Here is a 16724-nt window from a genome sequence, read left to right on the forward strand (position 1 = left end):
AAATGCGCGCTCTGTTAATAGTAACGGCGCGCCGTTTTGACCGCGGTGAACGTGCACCGCGATCCACGGTATAACGACTGCCACACAATTGTTTAGATCATAAATAAAAAATATATTTTTAATATACTAAATGTACATTACTCCGTATTTGAGTACTGCATGCATATTATTTTTGTATATTATCAAGTGGAATAATGTCACAAACTCAAATAATGTGTGGGCAACATTATGCTGTGAACACGTGTCCACCTTGCAAGGTGGACACGATTTTATATTCATACTTTTTATACTGTAAATTAATAATTTCTATACTGTAAATTTATAAAATTTATACTTTAGATTCATAATAACAATATAATTTAAATTCATACTATATTCAAAATTTATTTCCGAATTACAATTCCATTCTTTATAATTTCCTCCCAACCAAACACCTCATTATTATTAGTGACATAAAAGTAAACTGACGACCCGACGTCCTAGCAGTAGTAGCGCCCATACTTGTCGCTCCCCCGTGAAGATATCATACGATTGCTGAAATTGCTGCACGTTGCTTTCTTCTCACAAAAAGACATAATAAATCCTATCACCTTTCTCCTCCACTTTTCTGATCTCTCTTACGGGCCGTCAATGCATTCATGCCCAACCTCTGTCTAATATACTAGAAATATCTACTGTTGATATTTCGCGGCCATTCTTGTATTTTTTCCCTGGATCAAAACCAATCCTTTTCCGGGAAATCTTGAACCAAATTGCAATCTCCATTGTAGCAAGAGGTAACATTTCAATTATTGTGTATTGAACTTCAATCTGGGTTATTTGTGCACGTGCTTTATATGTTGAATGCTCTGAACATCAGTCTGGGTATGCTAAAAATCTGTTCTTTTTGATGAAAATCTGTGATGCTCTTACATAGATATATTCCCTTTGATCCATTCTAGTGTAGAAAAATGCAATCTTGATTACCTTGTGATCCACTTTGCGGAATGTTAATGTGGGAAGTCTGGAGTTTCTTGCTCAAATCAATTGAAAACTGGATTTTTGTTGGATTTCCAGGAATCTTATTTGAGTTGAATTGATTTCTGTTGCAGATGGCGAACCTGGGATTATTAGGTGGGAAAAAACCTCTGAAGTCAGTGAAGGTGTGCTTCAGAATACCATATTATACTCAATGGGGGCAGCACCTTATCGTGTGTGGATCGGAGGCGATGCTCGGTTCATGGAATGTGAAGAAGGGTCTTTTGTTGAGACCTTCTCACCAGGGGGATGAGCTCATCTGGTCTGGAAGTGTGCCTGTTCCTCTTGGATTCAAAAGCGAGTACACTTATTACGTGGTCGATGATGAAAGGAATATTGTGAGATGGGAAGGTGGAAATAGGAGGAAACTAGTGCTGCCTGAAGGACTCGAGGAAGGTCTTTCAGTAGAGCTTCGTGACCTTTGGCAGGTTTGGCTTTTGCTTTCGTCTTTCCTTTCTGTAATTCTAATGCTTCCAACTTCAGCACTTAAACTTGTCATCTCTCTTTAAATTTGTGAAGAGAATGAGAACGATTATTTAAGTTCTGCATAATTTTTATTGCAGACTGGTTCTGACGGTATTCCTTTTAGAAGTGCATTTAAAGATGTCATCTTTCGTAAAAGTGGGAGTTTAGACATTGAAAGACCACATGTGCCCATCCAAACTAAGTCGGGCCAGGAAGGTTATATTTCTTTTCCCGAAAATGATTCTTGCTCTTTAAGCATTATATGCTGTTTGGGAACAACCATCTTATTATAACTTTATAAACAGATTCAATCATTGTACAATTCAAAATATGCTGCCCAAACGTAAATGAAGGGATATCAGTAAGATCTCGTTACTTCTGAAATGCTTATGTTTTACATTTATAAGCATTGTTGATGTATTAAAAAATTTTCAGATTTATGTGATTGGAAGCTCCTTGAATCTGGGGCAGTGGAAGGCTGAAGATGGAGTTAAGCTCAACTACATTGGCGACTCATTTTGGCAAGCAGAACGTGTGATGACTAAGGATGACTTTCCTTTAAAATATCCTTTTGGACCTTAGGCATCTTGATTACATGCACAATCAAGTGCTCTGTTTCTTAAATGTGTCGTTTTACTGTTTTCTGTTCTTTTCCTTAATACTGTTTACATACAAATACTGCAAATATGACAAGTCTGGAGCATGTTCTTCGGAATATGGAGGGAACCGGGAGCTTACAATTGACTTCAAAACTAGTCAGCCAAAATACTTGGTTCTTTCAGATGGCATGATCCGGGTATGCTGTCACGAAAAACTTTGTTTAGTCTTTCCAGATCATTCACACTCGATGCTGAAATATGAATTGTAATGTGTTTTATCAGGAAAGTCCTTGGCGTGGTGCTGGTGTTGCAATCCCCATGTTCTCGGTGAGATCAGAAGCTGATCTTGGCGTCGGGGAGTTTCTTGACCTCAAATTGCTCGTCGATTGGGCTGTCGAGTCTGGTTTTCATTTAGTTCAACTCTTACCAATTAACGACACATCAGTGAACGGGATGTGGTGGGATTCATATCCGTATAGGTAAAGTGTTCCAATGCTTTACTGTTAGAACATGAATCCTTCGATCAAGTTCTGCATTTCCTTTTCTCAGTGGTGAATGGGATCAATAGAAGTATAACATCTTAGAGCTTAAATTGCTTATTTCTCCTTTGTATTCCAGCTCACTTTCAGTATTTGCATTGCACCCATTGTACCTAAGAGTAGACGCACTTTCAGCGAATATTCCTGAAGATATCAAGGTACAAACTCCACAATTTTCCTCTCGTTTTCATTTTCTTAGTCTAGAATCTTATAAATAACAGAGCCTGAAGCGAGTACTGTATCTTATGTTTGTCTTTTCCATCTTACGTGTAGCAAGAGATAAAGCAAGCAAGACTTCAGCTGGACAAAAAGGTATTCGTGTATGTGTGTGTGTGTGTGTGTGTGTAAGTGCATACGTGCTTGTATGTATGTATATGAATGCAGCTCTTTTTGCAAGAAGTTTGTGCATTTGGGACCAATGTTGTAGAAGGCGCTAGATGCTAGTCGGGCGCCCGGGGGCACCTAGGCACCTCCTAGGCGGTCGAGTAATTCGAGTATATCGTCTCCACTTTTCCCACTCAGGGCTGTGAGTTGTTAGACTATTATAATCCCACAAACTAGTCAACTACATATGTTAGATGGTTAGTTTAGTACATGGTTGGAGGAATATAGAAGACGAGCAACCGAGCAGGCAAAAAATACCACTCGGCTGAATTGGGCGCTGACTCAGCCTAGTTGGACGTCAACTAGGCGGAGTTAGGCGCCCAACTCGGCGCCTAGGGCGCCTAGTCGGCCAGCCAACTAAAAGCCGCCTCGGACTGAAATCGCCTCAGCCTAGGGGTGCCTAGCGCCTAGGCCGATTTTTACAACACCGTTTGTGACTAATATCAGATTAACTGTTATCTGAATTTATGTAATTCGGTTGCATTCAACCTATCATCAGAGTAGATAAAGAACGAAAACTTTTCTTTTGTTCTGATTGGCAATTATGTAACACATTATAAAGAAAGGCGCATAGCCCGCATATGCCCGTGGTAATTCTGTTATTCATTTGATTGGTTTGCATCAATACAGGCTGTAGATTACGATGCTACCATGGCTACAAAACTTTCAATTGCCAAGAAAATTTTCGTCCAAGAGAAGGAAAAGATATTGAATTCAAGTTCCTTCCAGCAATATTTTTCCAAAAATCAGGTCTTCATATATTTTATTCATATTTCGTGTCTTAGGATTGTATTATGACATCATTTTGAGGAAATATGACAAGTACTATTTCACAACTTTGATTCCTTCGTTTTGCCATTGCTTCATTAACTGCAGAATTGGTTGAAACCCTATGCTGCATTTTGTTTTCTGCGTGACTTCTTTGAAACATCGGATCACAGCCAGTGGGGTCGCTTTTCTCAATTTTCAGAAGAAAAGGTAACGTGGATTTTACACTGCCACGGTTAAAGGAAATTCATTCTCATCTATTTAGGGAAATTATAATTCAAAATCGTCAATTCCTTTTATCTATCTTTCCATTAACAATGCTAACCCGTTTCTTCAGCTTGAGAAACTTATCTCAAAGGACAGCTTGCACTATCAAATAATTTGCTTTCATTACTATATCCAATTCCATTTGCATATGCAAGTAAGTAAAAATGAACCTAAACTATCGTGTATTCTAGCATTTCCGCCTCTCGTGGGCACGGAAGTTGATATTACACGGTTGAGATTATGATGACAGTTATCGGAAGCTGCTGAATATGCAAGAAAGAAAGGAGTGGTACTCAAAGGCGACATCCCTATTGGTGTTGACCGAAATAGCGTGGATACCTGGGTCTATCCTACTTTGTTCCGCATGAATACTTCCACCGGGGCACCACCCGACTATTTTGATAAAAACGGGCAGAACTGGGGATTTCCAACTTACAACTGGGAAGAGATGTCCAAGGACAACTATGCATGGTGGCGGGCTCGTTTTACACAGGTTTGTGTATTATGGATTTTTTTATTTTTCTTATTTGCCTTTCCAAGAACCCTAAATTCAGAATTATCGTTTCAATACTTTTTGTTTGTGCTTTATTTTGTAGATGGGGAATTACTTTACGGCTTACAGGATTGATCATATACTGGGTTTCTTTAGAATTTGGGAGCTTCCCGATCATGCCACGACGGGCCTCTGTGGGAAATTTCGCCCGTCTATCCCCATTAGTCAGGTAGTCCTACAGTCCCCGTGCAGACACTATCACTTTCTTTTGCTCGTTTTGAAATGACTAGGATTTTGCTAATCTTGCATTGATGCCTATACTATCTTCTTTCAGGAAGAGCTCGAGTCTGAAGGAATTTGGGATTTCGACCGCTTAACCCATCCATATATTCGATCGGAATTTTTACAGGTATTTAATATATTTAGGCACTATAATGTGCTTCATAACTACAGATTTCTTCCTGAAACTTGAAAACTCACCTATAATAGGGGCTTTGTTCTTAGATTTCTTATTATTTCTTTTTGCTTTAATTTTACAGGAAAAATTCGGAGCTTCTTGGACTATTGTTGCGTCAAACTTTTTAAACGAATATAAAAAGAACTTTTACGAGGTAAATTCCATTTTTCCTAATAGTTATGTATCCCTTGCTCTGATATTATGCATACGTATTTGTTTTGAAAGTGTAGTAAATGCTAAAGTGAATGAGAATTGTAATTCTTTCTTCTATTATTGGTTTGCGTACAAATTATCTGAATGGTAGTATTTGTTCATTTTCATCTTATACCTTTTCTTTTGTTCAACATCTGGATTAGACAACCAGCTTGTTTGGCGTGAGTGGCCGTGCACTCTTGTCTCTTAAGAGAGGTCGGGAGTTCGAACCCCCTCTTGTATGAAAAAACCAATCTAGCCAGCACTTTGCCCCTTAATTGGGCCGGCCCGGTGTGAATGGGGATTAGTCTGAGTATGGTACGGGCTTAAAGGTGCCTCCTACCGTTAGGGCCTGCTCAGGACATCTGGATTAGACCCGATGTGCAACGCTTCTATGTCATACAGTTTTTAGGTTCAAGTTTTGAAAAAAGAAAAAAAAAAACACCTTTTGAAAGTACTTGCCCTTTGGTGTATGTAGTTCAAGGAGGATTGCAATACCGAGAAGAAAGTCGCATCCAAACTGAAGCTATTCTTGGAGAAAAGCGTGTTTGGAGAGAGTGAAGAGAAACTGCGACGAAAACTCTTTGATCTTTTGCAGGTATGTACATTGTAGGTTAAATAGACAGGTAGTCAGGCGATGAATATATTTTCTTGGTATTTTATTTTTAGGAAGTCATTTTCTACGTCTCGGGAATGTTTTTGCTAGGTTTTTCCCTTACCTCGATAGTGATGTTTGATCCTTTTTCTTGGTGGTCTCAGGACGTAGTCCTTATCAGAGATCCAGAAGATCGAAGAAAGTTTTACCCTCGTTTCAATCTTGAAGACACGTCTAGTTTCAAGGATTTAGACGAGCACGGGTACCGGATTTTGATATTGGCTATTTTATCATAATATGGTTGGCTTATCGAATAATTTTACTTCAATGATTTCACAAAAGGTTCATGCTACACACTGCTTTAACCTATTCGAGGTCACGACTTCTTATTCAACAATTGCTATACTCTTCTGCAGTAAAAATGTGCTGAAAAGATTATATTATGATTATTACTTTCACCGGCAAGAGAGCCTTTGGCGTCAAAATGCACTTAAGACTCTACCGGTTCTTTTGAACTCGTCGGATATGTTGGCTTGTGGGGAAGATCTTGGCATGATTCCCGCTTGCGTTCATCCTGTATGATACCGTCATAAATTACCAACTACTTTCTCTTTCGAGAAACACGTAAAATATTCAAATTTGTGGCTAGTTTGTGTATGGATGGTACCTAGTCACATTGCGGTTTCTATGCAGGTGATGGAAGAGTTGGGCTTAATAGGCTTACGGATTCAGCGCATGCCAAGTGATTCCGGAGTGGAATTCGGTATTCCTTCTACATACCCCTATATGACGGTAAAACTCTCTTTGCTAATCCTCTCTTTCACTAACTTTGAATTGCTTAGAACGAGTGGAATTACACTCCACCCCCATCTCATAGTGGTGTTTGTTAGAAGATTGGGCCACCAATACCAACAACCGGGTGAACACAGAGTGGTCAAACCACACTAAAAGATTGAACCCAATAAATTAGCTGGTCTAACCCATTGCCTTATAAACCCATATGTTCTCTCTTATATTTTCAATGTGGGACTCTTAACACTCAGGTATGTGCTCCATCTTGCCATGACTGCTCCACTCTGCGCGCCTGGTGGGAAGAAGATGACGAAAGAAGGCGTCGCTTTTTTCAAACAGTCGTGGGGTCCGATGATTTGCCTCCTGATCAATGTACTCCTGAAATTGTCTACTTCGTCTTGCATCAGCATTTCGAGTCCCCATCGATGTGGTCAATCTTTCCTCTCCAGGTAATTTCGTTTATTTTTTCCATGTCAGCAGTGTCCTAGCTTCTATAGCAATACAGGACTGTGTAACTACAATGCATTACGAAGATTACTCGAGCTGTTTGTAGAGTTGGAATCACTATTTTACGTATTAACAGGATTTGCTAGCACTCAAAGAAGCCTATACAACCCGCCCTGCAGTGGAGGAGACGATAAACGACCCAACAAATCCAAAACACTACTGGCAATATCGTGAGTGTTTCTTTTTTCTTTAAATGGAAACTATAAACTGTTCTTTTCCTTTTCTTTTCCTGTTATCGTCGCCAGACTGTTCTTTATCATTCATTCCCGAACTTCTGTAAAATGGAAAAAGGCGTGGGAACATAACCAACTTAAAACGGGCAAATATGCATTTTTCTGAGGTGAATTTCGCTAAGCATTTCCTGTGCAGGTGTACACGTGACAATGGAGTCCTTGCTCAAAGATAAAGAGCTGACGGGTATCATCAAAAATCTCGTCCATGGGAGCGGGAGATCTTATCCGGGAAGGCTGCAGGATGTTGCTAGCGATCAAGGGAAAAGTGTTCCCTTGGCAGGGTAGGGAAGTGGAGTTTCCCAGAAAGAAATAGCAGCAGTCTAATGAGGTTGATATTGCTTTTATTCCACTTCTAGATAGTAAATTATGCAGGACTGGCAATTGCTACTTTTACATTTTATGGTAGATTTCATGCTATTTATGTTGCTGTCATACACTGTAATCTGAATAATGATTATACATTTCTTCTGCTGCAAATGTTCATAGTAATAATTAATAAAGTGCATCTTTCCCACCTCCTTTGAATCCAAATACATAGTTCACCATGCATATTCTGGACCTTGGTCTAGATTGTATATACATACAATTAACATTTTTTTTAAAGCAACTGAAGAACGGCATATATTAAAGATAACCAGCAATAGTGTCATGAGGGATAACATCCCAGTACATGGCAATAGTCTGAGTAAAAGTTGAAGAAGCAAGTATATGAGCTATTAAATTAGCTGACCTAGGAATAAAATTAAAAGAGCAATAGGCAAAAGAAGCACTATAAGATCTGCAACCATCAATAGCGTAGAGTATATGAGCTATTAAATTAGCTGACCTAGGAATAAAATTAAAAGAGCAATAGGCAAAAGAAGCACTATAAGATCTGCAACCATCAATAGCGTAGCCAACGTAAGAACGGATAGATCCTGTAGTCGAGGACAAGTAGTGCTGAAGAGTAGTTTGTGTGGACCTCCACCCTCTGTTCCCCTCGTCCCCTAAGCCAGGACAAGGTTTCCTTGCACACAAGCGCCTCGGCCATTAGTGGAGAGAAGCAGTCCGGCAGCCGGCTGTTTATGAAGGCCGCAATGACAGCACAGCACTGACCGCGGCACACTGCGTCGTGGGCTGATATACATACAATTAACATATTATGTACTTTTAACAACTCTCAACGCATTGCCACCGAATATCATGTGACGTGCGGTGCTCTTCCAACCACTGAATCTTATCTCCGGATGAGCCATTTCTAGGTAGACATACTTTAAAAAAAAAAAAAAAAAAAAAAAAAAAAAAACTTCTCGAGACACTCTACCATGTCTTGATTCAAGAGTCTTAACATAATTTCCTTTTTGAGGCACAAGTGAAACAATCTCGCTGTTGGTTATGCTTCTCTCGACCTTTAGGATCAACTAACCTATGTGCAAGAACCGTTCACATGGAGCTTTTCCCAACTATTGATAACGATCGATAAAAATCTCTATTAGCTAATAGTTTGAAAATTTACAAGCCAAAGTGAAAATATTTTCATTTTGATAGTAATAATTTTGATAATTTGTTTCAGAGGCAATGATCTGGAAAAAAAAAAAGAATAAACTTTATATTAATAGCATTGCATTACAGATATTCATAACTCATAAATACGAAGTACAAGTTAAACTACAAAGAGACAGTTCTCCTATAAAGTATTTCATCATCACTCTCCTCTTCTTCTTCTTTTGATACAATCTCACTTCCTGGTAGTTCTAACTTTCCACCCATAACAAAAGATGGACCATTACTTTCAGCCTCTATAAAATCACCATACAATCTCTCTTCAAATCTTTGGTCACTGCAGTTGAGAAACCAAGCCAGTGAACATTTGATTCCCTTGCTCTGTAACCTATGGTATCTCGGCTTTATTCTCGACTCCAGGCTATACGTGAAGTATTCTGGAAACTCGACAAGTTCTTTCATAGGCCTAGCCATTTCAGTTTTGAAAAAGTAGTAGCTATTTTTCATCATACCGACTTGTAAAGCAACCAACTGAGGGCATTTCACGACCATCTTTGTCACATCATCGGATGGAAACCCCCGTCCAAGAAGGAACTCGACAGGTTTCATTATTAGATGCTGGTTAAGACTAACGATCTGTGGCATCCTCTCGATTACACGAGCAAACCCATCAGGATCGATTTTCAGCTTTAGGTTGAAGAAGTACTGTTGTGAAGACAGTTTTGCCTTCAATGGCAAACCAAGAATCTGTGGGTGTTGAGCTATGACAGACGGGAGAACTTCTCTCTTAATACCAAAACTTGTCAAACAGTCCACATTGGGTTTCACAGTCTCTTCAAGATCATATCCAAGTAAATATGCTCGCTTCTCAAGCATCCTGGCCAAAATTTTCTTTGGTAGACCAAGCGAAACCAAATAATCCACAAGCGGTTTAATCATTGTCCCAACTCTCATCCCTAAAAGATACGGATATTGTGTCACCATTGGACCTATATCTCTTGGGTTAACCCCTATACTAACCAAGTAGGCCACAGATGTACTCATCGTCCCCTCGAGCTTAAACCCTAACAGCTCCGGATACTTCATCAACACATAACCAATATCTTGCTTCTCAACATCAAGGCCCCTGAGAAACCTAATAACCGGAACAAGCTCAACCACAACACTAGCATGGAGACACTGCGGATAATTTTTCACAAACTCACCAAGCCTTGGCTTTGAAATCCCAATCTTTTCTAAATACGATAAGACAGGAATCATGTTCTTCCTTACACTACACCCCAGGATTAATGGATACTCATTCATGTCATCAATAGTTAAACCTATTTTCTGCAAGAACTCAACTCGCTCGCGCATAACTTCCACAGTGGAAGGCAACTCCAAATCCTCTAATTCGTCAGGGACTATGCCTATACTCTTCAAATAGTCACAAACTATAACCCGTGACACGAGTTTTTCTTTGCGCCCTTGGATTACCCCCCATGTCACCGAAGGCATTTCATATTCAGGGAATTTAGAGGATTGTGTTGAGAAGGGCAACATGGCTTCCGCCCTGGGAAGACATTTGTTTTGTTGTTGGGGGTTTTGGGAGGGTTTAAGAAACTGGGTTCTATGGCGCTTGAGGATTTCTTTGATGGGTTGGTTTCTTCTAACAATGGAAGTCATTTAAACAAACAGATAGAGTGCAACCACAATAACCCAAGAATTGAAACCAATAAAATGAGTACCTATGTAAATATGGAACTAGGCTTCATTGGATAGAAGATGGTGCAGCATCTCACTTACTGGAAACGCCATTTCTCCGCCACGAAGTCCAACCAGCACTCCGTCGTGAAAACCACCGGTAAGAAGCTGATGCATAAAAGAACTGAGTGCCCTGCTAATTACTGGGAAGAGGATTCCAAGGGATTCTGCACTTGAGACCGCTGACTACGAGAGGTCCAGATTATGAAGGAATAAGAGAACTGTCAACCATGGCTACGGTGGCGCATTCTCCGGCGGCCTGGCGGGGCTGTAGAGAGGATTATTGGAGCTTGAGACAAGAGCAGAAGATTGTGAGGAAACTAATATGGGTTTCTAAATGGTGGGCTAGGGATCAGTGACAAAATAGGCTTCTAAAATTTGGGCCATAACCCGAGTAGAAATTAAACAGCCCAAGCTGAATAGAAATGACAATAAAAAGGTTTTTTCAAGTCACAATCATTATTGCATAGACGATAAATAAAAAGTACATTTTTAATATATTAAAGGTACACTATTTATGTACGTAAGGTACATTTTTGAAAGTACATTTTTAATATATTAAGAGTATATTATTTTATTATTATAATGTACTTTCAGTACAAAAATAATATACTTTTAATACATTAAAAATGTACATGATATTCATAGTCCACACAATAATTTACCTAAGTTCTAAGCTAGTTCGTCTTAAATTGACTCGTGACCATTTCAACAAGTTCAAGTATACAAATGTTTGATTATTTTCCGATAAGATCGTCGTTAGGACCATCATATTGCCAACCATCGATGAACTGATTGGATTAACCAGCCAAACTTAGCTTCAATTGCATTAAATATTGAACATAAGCAAAAGCCTCAATAACGGTTTGACGATAGTAAAAAGTCATAACTAACTCAGTAGCTACTTGTACTAAAAACAAGTAATCCCCTCTAAATAATAGAATAGATTGACACGTAAGACATATTTACTAGCTATATCATCCGCAATTTCCTAAATCTCTAAACTTCCCTGAAATCAATTATAGACTTTACTAAAATAAATGAGATTCCCTCTTCGAGTATTCCTCGTTTGATGAAGGTCACTTCATTGTCTCTAGTTTGAGTTTCTTTGATAAAAATAAAAATAGTAAAATCAATCCCTTCAATTGTAGGAGTAAGACAATGTCACCAATTTACACTTCCAATATTTAAAACGAAACTAGTGTCGCTGGGTCACTCTCCTGTGAAGATACCCATACAAATGCTGAAATGTTGCGCGTTGCTTTCTTCTCACTAAAAGACGTAAAGCTTTATCTTTTCCCTCACATTCCTGATCTCTCTCACAGCCTGCCAAAGTGCCAATGCATTCATGTTCACTTTCTTCTTAACACAAAAATAATATCTGAGTGTTGATATTCCGTGAGCTTCTTTCTTGTATTTTCTTCCCTTTAGCGATTTCTTGGTTTTCTCCACGTTTTCTTAGACGAAATATCAGAAGTAGGAAACCAAGAAAAAAGAATGGTAGATATGCAACAACAAATCAAGCAACCAAATAAGAGTGAGGAGGAGGAGGATATATCCAATTTACAAATCTGGTACCACTTTCCCTGACACATTCTCAACTGACCTCCTATCTTTACAAGGAATAATAATCACATCTGACATTAGATCACAGCTTATCCAACACAAACTCTTCAAAATTCCAAAAGAAGAAAAAAAAAACCAAAAAAAAGGTAACTCCAATGGTATTTGTACTACAGACTGATTCATGGGACTGCAACACCATCAACAGATCCATCTCAAGGGATTTTCATCATACGCTATGTGACTTATCTCAGCAGGTCTGTTGAAACCTCTGTGAATGTGGCTTTTTGGCACATTTATAAAGCCGAGAGCAGCAAGTCACCAAGAAATACTTTGTATCGATTATGGACAAGCTGCATGAAATGCGTGTTAATTTGCTTCCTGAGTTGGGAGCAATGCCACTTTGGGAGCAGCCTGCAACAAGGACTCAAACAGCCTTCTTACTATTGTTTCTAACCTTGGGACAGCACCCAAAGTAACCCAAAAAGTGACAGAAGAGTTCTGTCCTTGAAATAATTCTTGAGACCCTGGAAGGTGTTGGGAGTCCAAATATAATAAATACAGCTGCATAGAAGGTGCCCATCTAATTAGATGTATCAATCTCCTTTCCATGATCTTCCTCAAAAACGTGTCTCTTCAACCTTCTTAGCCAGATTGCATAATCTAACGGATATGGTGTTCCACAAAGGCTGTCAACATAATCTGCAAATGCTTTCAAAACCGCAGATATATCTCCAAGATTCTGCTGAATTAGCCTCTTTGACCAAGAGGTTTCCCTCCATTGCAGTGCTCCCTCAACTGAATCCAACTCAGGCATATGACCACCAGAAGAAAAATAAAGCATGTACACCAGGCTCTCGGCATCAGAAGCTGAGCACAGTTTCCCTTCCTGAAGGGCATAAGTAGATGAGAAATGAAGGTTCATTGCAGGACGGTCCCTCTCTTCCAAAATGGCATGTCCCCAACCAATAAGGATAAAATAAGGCTGCCTCACACCAGATGTAACATAGATAACATTCTCTGGCCTGATGTCCCCATGCCGAATTCCTGCTGAGGCAGCTGACGAAAGGGCAGACAAACAGTCATGGCAACACCTAATAGCCTCGTCAGTACCAAACTGACCATCTCTCACCATGTCGGCAACTGTTTTACCAACAGGACTAGTGGCTAGGATTGAGGTCCCACACCATGGATGCTCACAGTTACCACCTGAGCTTGATCTCCGGCACTGACCAGGATGAACTATCCGGCCAGATGCACACAACTGAGGCAGATACTTGCAAGACAAACCCTTCTGTTTCATGACGCACAATACTTTAGTTTGCCTTTGAACTTGATACCACAATTTCATATCTTCCCAAGCTGGTTCCAGCTGCGAAGGATGAGACCCAACATAAAGAAATAAATATTTCCCTGGATCATCAACAGGGGAAGCAATATAATATGTTATCTCTCCATCACTCAGCATTTCATTGATATGATAACCTTTCTGCAAGTTTGAATCCTCTATCAACATAACAGAACCTACTTCTAGCATCATAGGTTTATTGGACTCCAACCTTATGGATTCTTCTTGTACTTCTACAATTTCAGGTGAAGCAGAACGCTGTTGGAGCCGGAATAAACCATTTCCATTGACCCTGTTATCACCTAATTGCCTCTCAATTCGTCTTGATTGAAGACGAGAACTGTGGTCAGCAGCTAAATCTTCAACTGAGTTTTTTGACATACCAGCATACTGTGTGATTGAATGGAAGGTGGCAAAGAGTACCTGTAACGCACCAATATCTCCCCAGTTTGCATTTCCAAGCTTGTTCCAGATCCTATCAATTGGGGAAATCGAAATTGACGCATGATTTATTATCCATTCAGCAGCACAACCATAAACATTATTCAAATCTATTTCCAACTTGCTCACATCTCCTTCAATTTTCATCACCCCACCATACTGAGAATCAACCAGTAGGACAAAGACAGAATTCAAACTGAGAGGAATGTTGGATTTGCTGAGGCTTCTTGCAACCAATACACGTATAGCAAAAAATAAAGCTTCATTGATAATGGAGAGAGAAGGCTTACGGTTGTTATCTAATGTGGCAAGGCTACCAATATCAGGTCGAAGAAGTGCTAATTCAAGAATATCATCCCACTTTCCCTGTGCATGCCTTGGATTCTTTAGGATTATTGCTGTGGCACAAATACCCCCAAGTCTCCCTTTAGAAATTGCCTTCTCAGCCTGGTAGAATTTCAAGTTTGTGTTGTACACACAAGAAACATAGAAAGGCAAGGGTTCATCCTGACCCCAAAATGCCTCCCACAAGCCCTTCACACCTGCATGCAGAAAATCTTCAAGGGCAAGGTAAGCAGTGGCTTCCACCGCACCAGATGTGGAGGCATAAACAGCACTAGGCATCCGAATCAGTTGCTGAAAGGGAACTCCTTCCAATGCATAATCAAATTTTTGGAGATCTATCAACTCAAAGGGTGTTTCAAAAGGAAGTGCATCATGTGCTGATTTTTCTGCAATTTCTTCAAACCATGTTGTAAGGTTTGTTGTCAGTATTTCACTGTCTGTAAATCTACGGAGGAACTCTTTGCGGTCTTGAACTCTACCACCTGAAGATATAGTAGATATCTTTGCCACAGATTCCACTGACTCGCGGTCTGGGGACCCACCTGTAACATTCAGTTCAAATGTTAAAAAACATCAAGCTTGCTAGAATTTTGACATTAGAAATGGAGGATAAAAGGATACAACAGTTACAGCCACATGACAAGAAATATAAACAGATCTAGTAACATCTACAAAATCCATTTTTTTAAAGCATGCTTATGGACAGTGAAAAGACAATATATGTTTCAGGACCTTAAATGATAACAACTCCATAAGATTACTAACACCCTAAGAGATTAACCCATCCATGATTCCATGCTAGCCCAATATTCTTGAACCTTGATACTTCCCAGTGTATGTTCAGTATTCATTGTTCACGGGGAGAGAGAATCAGTTCTGAATGGAATGCTATCTACATGCCCTGCTTCCGTGTTACATAGATTAACTTATAAAGTATAACAGCAAGATAAAGATCAGAAAATTTTTGTGTTGTGTAACTTCAAGACATTTTTAAATGAGTTTAGTGAAAGCAAACCTCTATATAAGTAACAATACTCCATCTTTTAAGAGAGAACAATAGAAATTCCATCCTCATGTTAATTGATGAGTGATGACATGCATCATGTTCTTCAAATAACATTGGTTTGACATTTATTTTATGCCTTTTTGCATTTACCAAGACTAAAAGAACAAAACTGCATATGTTCAGGAAGGCACATTCTTCTTTGCTGTGTGATAGGAAAGCAAGCAGTCACAATAATCAACTTCCCCTTCTATAGATGCCAAGAAGGGAGGGAGGGAGATCATATATCCAGTACATCATTATGCTAACCATGTATCCAGCACCTAACAAGTTCCAAACTATACTAGAGAGGCCAATAAAACCTAAAAATTGAATGGCACACATATTTATAGGAAACTGAGTTCAAGAAAACTTCCCACATGTGTAAAAAAGTATATAGCTGTTTGACTCAAATGACTGTTGCCAAACATTTTTATCAATTATTTTTCTCCCATGTTAATTCCTAAGAAGTAAATCAGGTAAATACATTTCATCCATATTATTTTTGTATTATACCTTCCCATGTCCAAGAGAATTTAAACATTTTGACACCCAAATTGGTTTATTACTGCACTTCGACTATTGCATTCACCAGACACTCTAATAATCGCATCAAAAGTTCAGATAACTGATTCATCCTTGTCACTACTTTTTCAGAAAAATTATTTCCAGAGATTCAACCAAACGTCCATAAATGCAGATATTTATAATTTATCTTAGGCAAAATGCAATCCCTGCCTTCGTATCTTCACATTGCTTCTAGAATAAATGAGCTCAATTTACTTATTAAAAACAAAAAGTTCAGTTTAAATTCTCCTCATTCCTCAACAGAACGATTCATACAAAAATCCGAACACTCATCCGGGGATCAAAGCAAACTTACAAACACATCATCACTCACAAGCCCAGGAACTCGCCAACCAAATTATCAAACACAAAATTCAGAGACATCTAAACTCAATAACACTTCCTCACAGCAAACTATCACGATTCCAGATTCAAAAGTCAAAGCTAAGTAAACCACACGGTGAAATAACCACTACATCTTAGGGTTTTCAGAGGAAAGAGAAGACGTAATGGAACATTTACCTTCCATTATTCACGGAGTGGAAATAACTGAAGTTCCGGTCAGATCGTCGGCCGCAACGAACGCATCGCTCAGCAAGCAAAGTCACCGACGACTACACTGCCGCTATTTACTCTCTCTCTCTCTCTCTCTCTCTCCCTCACTAAAACTATTTTCTCTCTCTAGAACACTCTCTTCCCTGCCTCGGTGGTTATGTCTGACCGAAGAGTATTATTTTACTTTTTATTTTTGGTTTTATTTTTTATATTTTTTATTGGTTTTTGATTTATTAGTTTGTTTGTTTGTATTTCTCTTTTTTCCATTCGGACCAAAAAAAGAGAATAAAGGCATTGTAAGAAGAGACAATGATTAAGCAAGGCGGCAAA

The 16724-nt window shown here is 39.1% G+C and overlaps 3 protein-coding genes across 5 annotated transcripts; 1 reads left to right on the forward strand and 2 right to left on the reverse strand.

Annotated features, from left to right (window-relative positions):
- The first annotated feature begins 499 nt into the window (after positions 1 to 499).
- LOC109182127 (4-alpha-glucanotransferase DPE2-like) lies at positions 500 to 7825 on the forward strand. Of its 3 annotated transcripts, none has more exons than XM_019332192.1 (23): positions 500 to 776; positions 1092 to 1445; positions 1581 to 1698; positions 1788 to 1843; positions 1918 to 2045; positions 2152 to 2278; positions 2364 to 2560; positions 2700 to 2778; positions 2894 to 2932; positions 3635 to 3754; positions 3881 to 3982; positions 4110 to 4193; positions 4290 to 4532; positions 4636 to 4761; positions 4867 to 4941; positions 5072 to 5143; positions 5660 to 5779; positions 5941 to 6038; positions 6193 to 6352; positions 6470 to 6568; positions 6820 to 7017; positions 7152 to 7245; positions 7445 to 7825. In XM_019332192.1, the coding sequence occupies exons 2-23, from the start codon at positions 1092 to 1094 to the stop codon at positions 7591 to 7593; spliced, it is 2838 nt and encodes a 945-aa protein (XP_019187737.1). In that variant the 5' UTR covers positions 500 to 776; the 3' UTR covers positions 7594 to 7825. The 3 variants fall into 3 exon arrangements, with proteins under 3 accessions (XP_019187737.1, XP_019187735.1, XP_019187736.1); XM_019332190.1 differs by having other exon boundaries at positions 501 to 776; positions 1057 to 1445; XM_019332191.1 differs by lacking the exon at positions 500 to 776 and adding an exon at positions 841 to 864 and having other exon boundaries at positions 1057 to 1445.
- Positions 7826 to 8871: 1046 nt separating this feature from the next.
- On the reverse strand, positions 8872 to 10870 carry LOC109182375 (transcription termination factor MTERF4, chloroplastic). Its single transcript, XM_019332544.1, has one exon. It carries the CDS (start codon positions 10453 to 10455, stop codon positions 8956 to 8958), a length of 1500 nt encoding a protein of 499 aa, XP_019188089.1. The 5' UTR covers positions 10456 to 10870; the 3' UTR covers positions 8872 to 8955.
- Positions 10871 to 12013: 1143 nt separating this feature from the next.
- On the reverse strand, positions 12014 to 16537 carry LOC109181706. The gene is made up of 2 exons (XM_019331597.1): positions 16362 to 16537; positions 12014 to 14772 (listed from the first exon to the last, which is right to left on the reverse strand). Exons 1-2 carry the CDS (start codon positions 16366 to 16368, stop codon positions 12680 to 12682), a joined length of 2100 nt encoding a protein of 699 aa, XP_019187142.1. The 5' UTR covers positions 16369 to 16537; the 3' UTR covers positions 12014 to 12679.
- Positions 16538 to 16724: the final 187 nt, after the last annotated feature.

The sequence above is a fragment of the Ipomoea nil genome, unplaced genomic scaffold (genome assembly GCF_001879475.1).
Source record: "Ipomoea nil cultivar Tokyo-kokei standard unplaced genomic scaffold, Asagao_1.1 scaffold1043, whole genome shotgun sequence".
NCBI classification, from domain to species: domain Eukaryota; kingdom Viridiplantae; phylum Streptophyta; class Magnoliopsida; order Solanales; family Convolvulaceae; genus Ipomoea; species Ipomoea nil.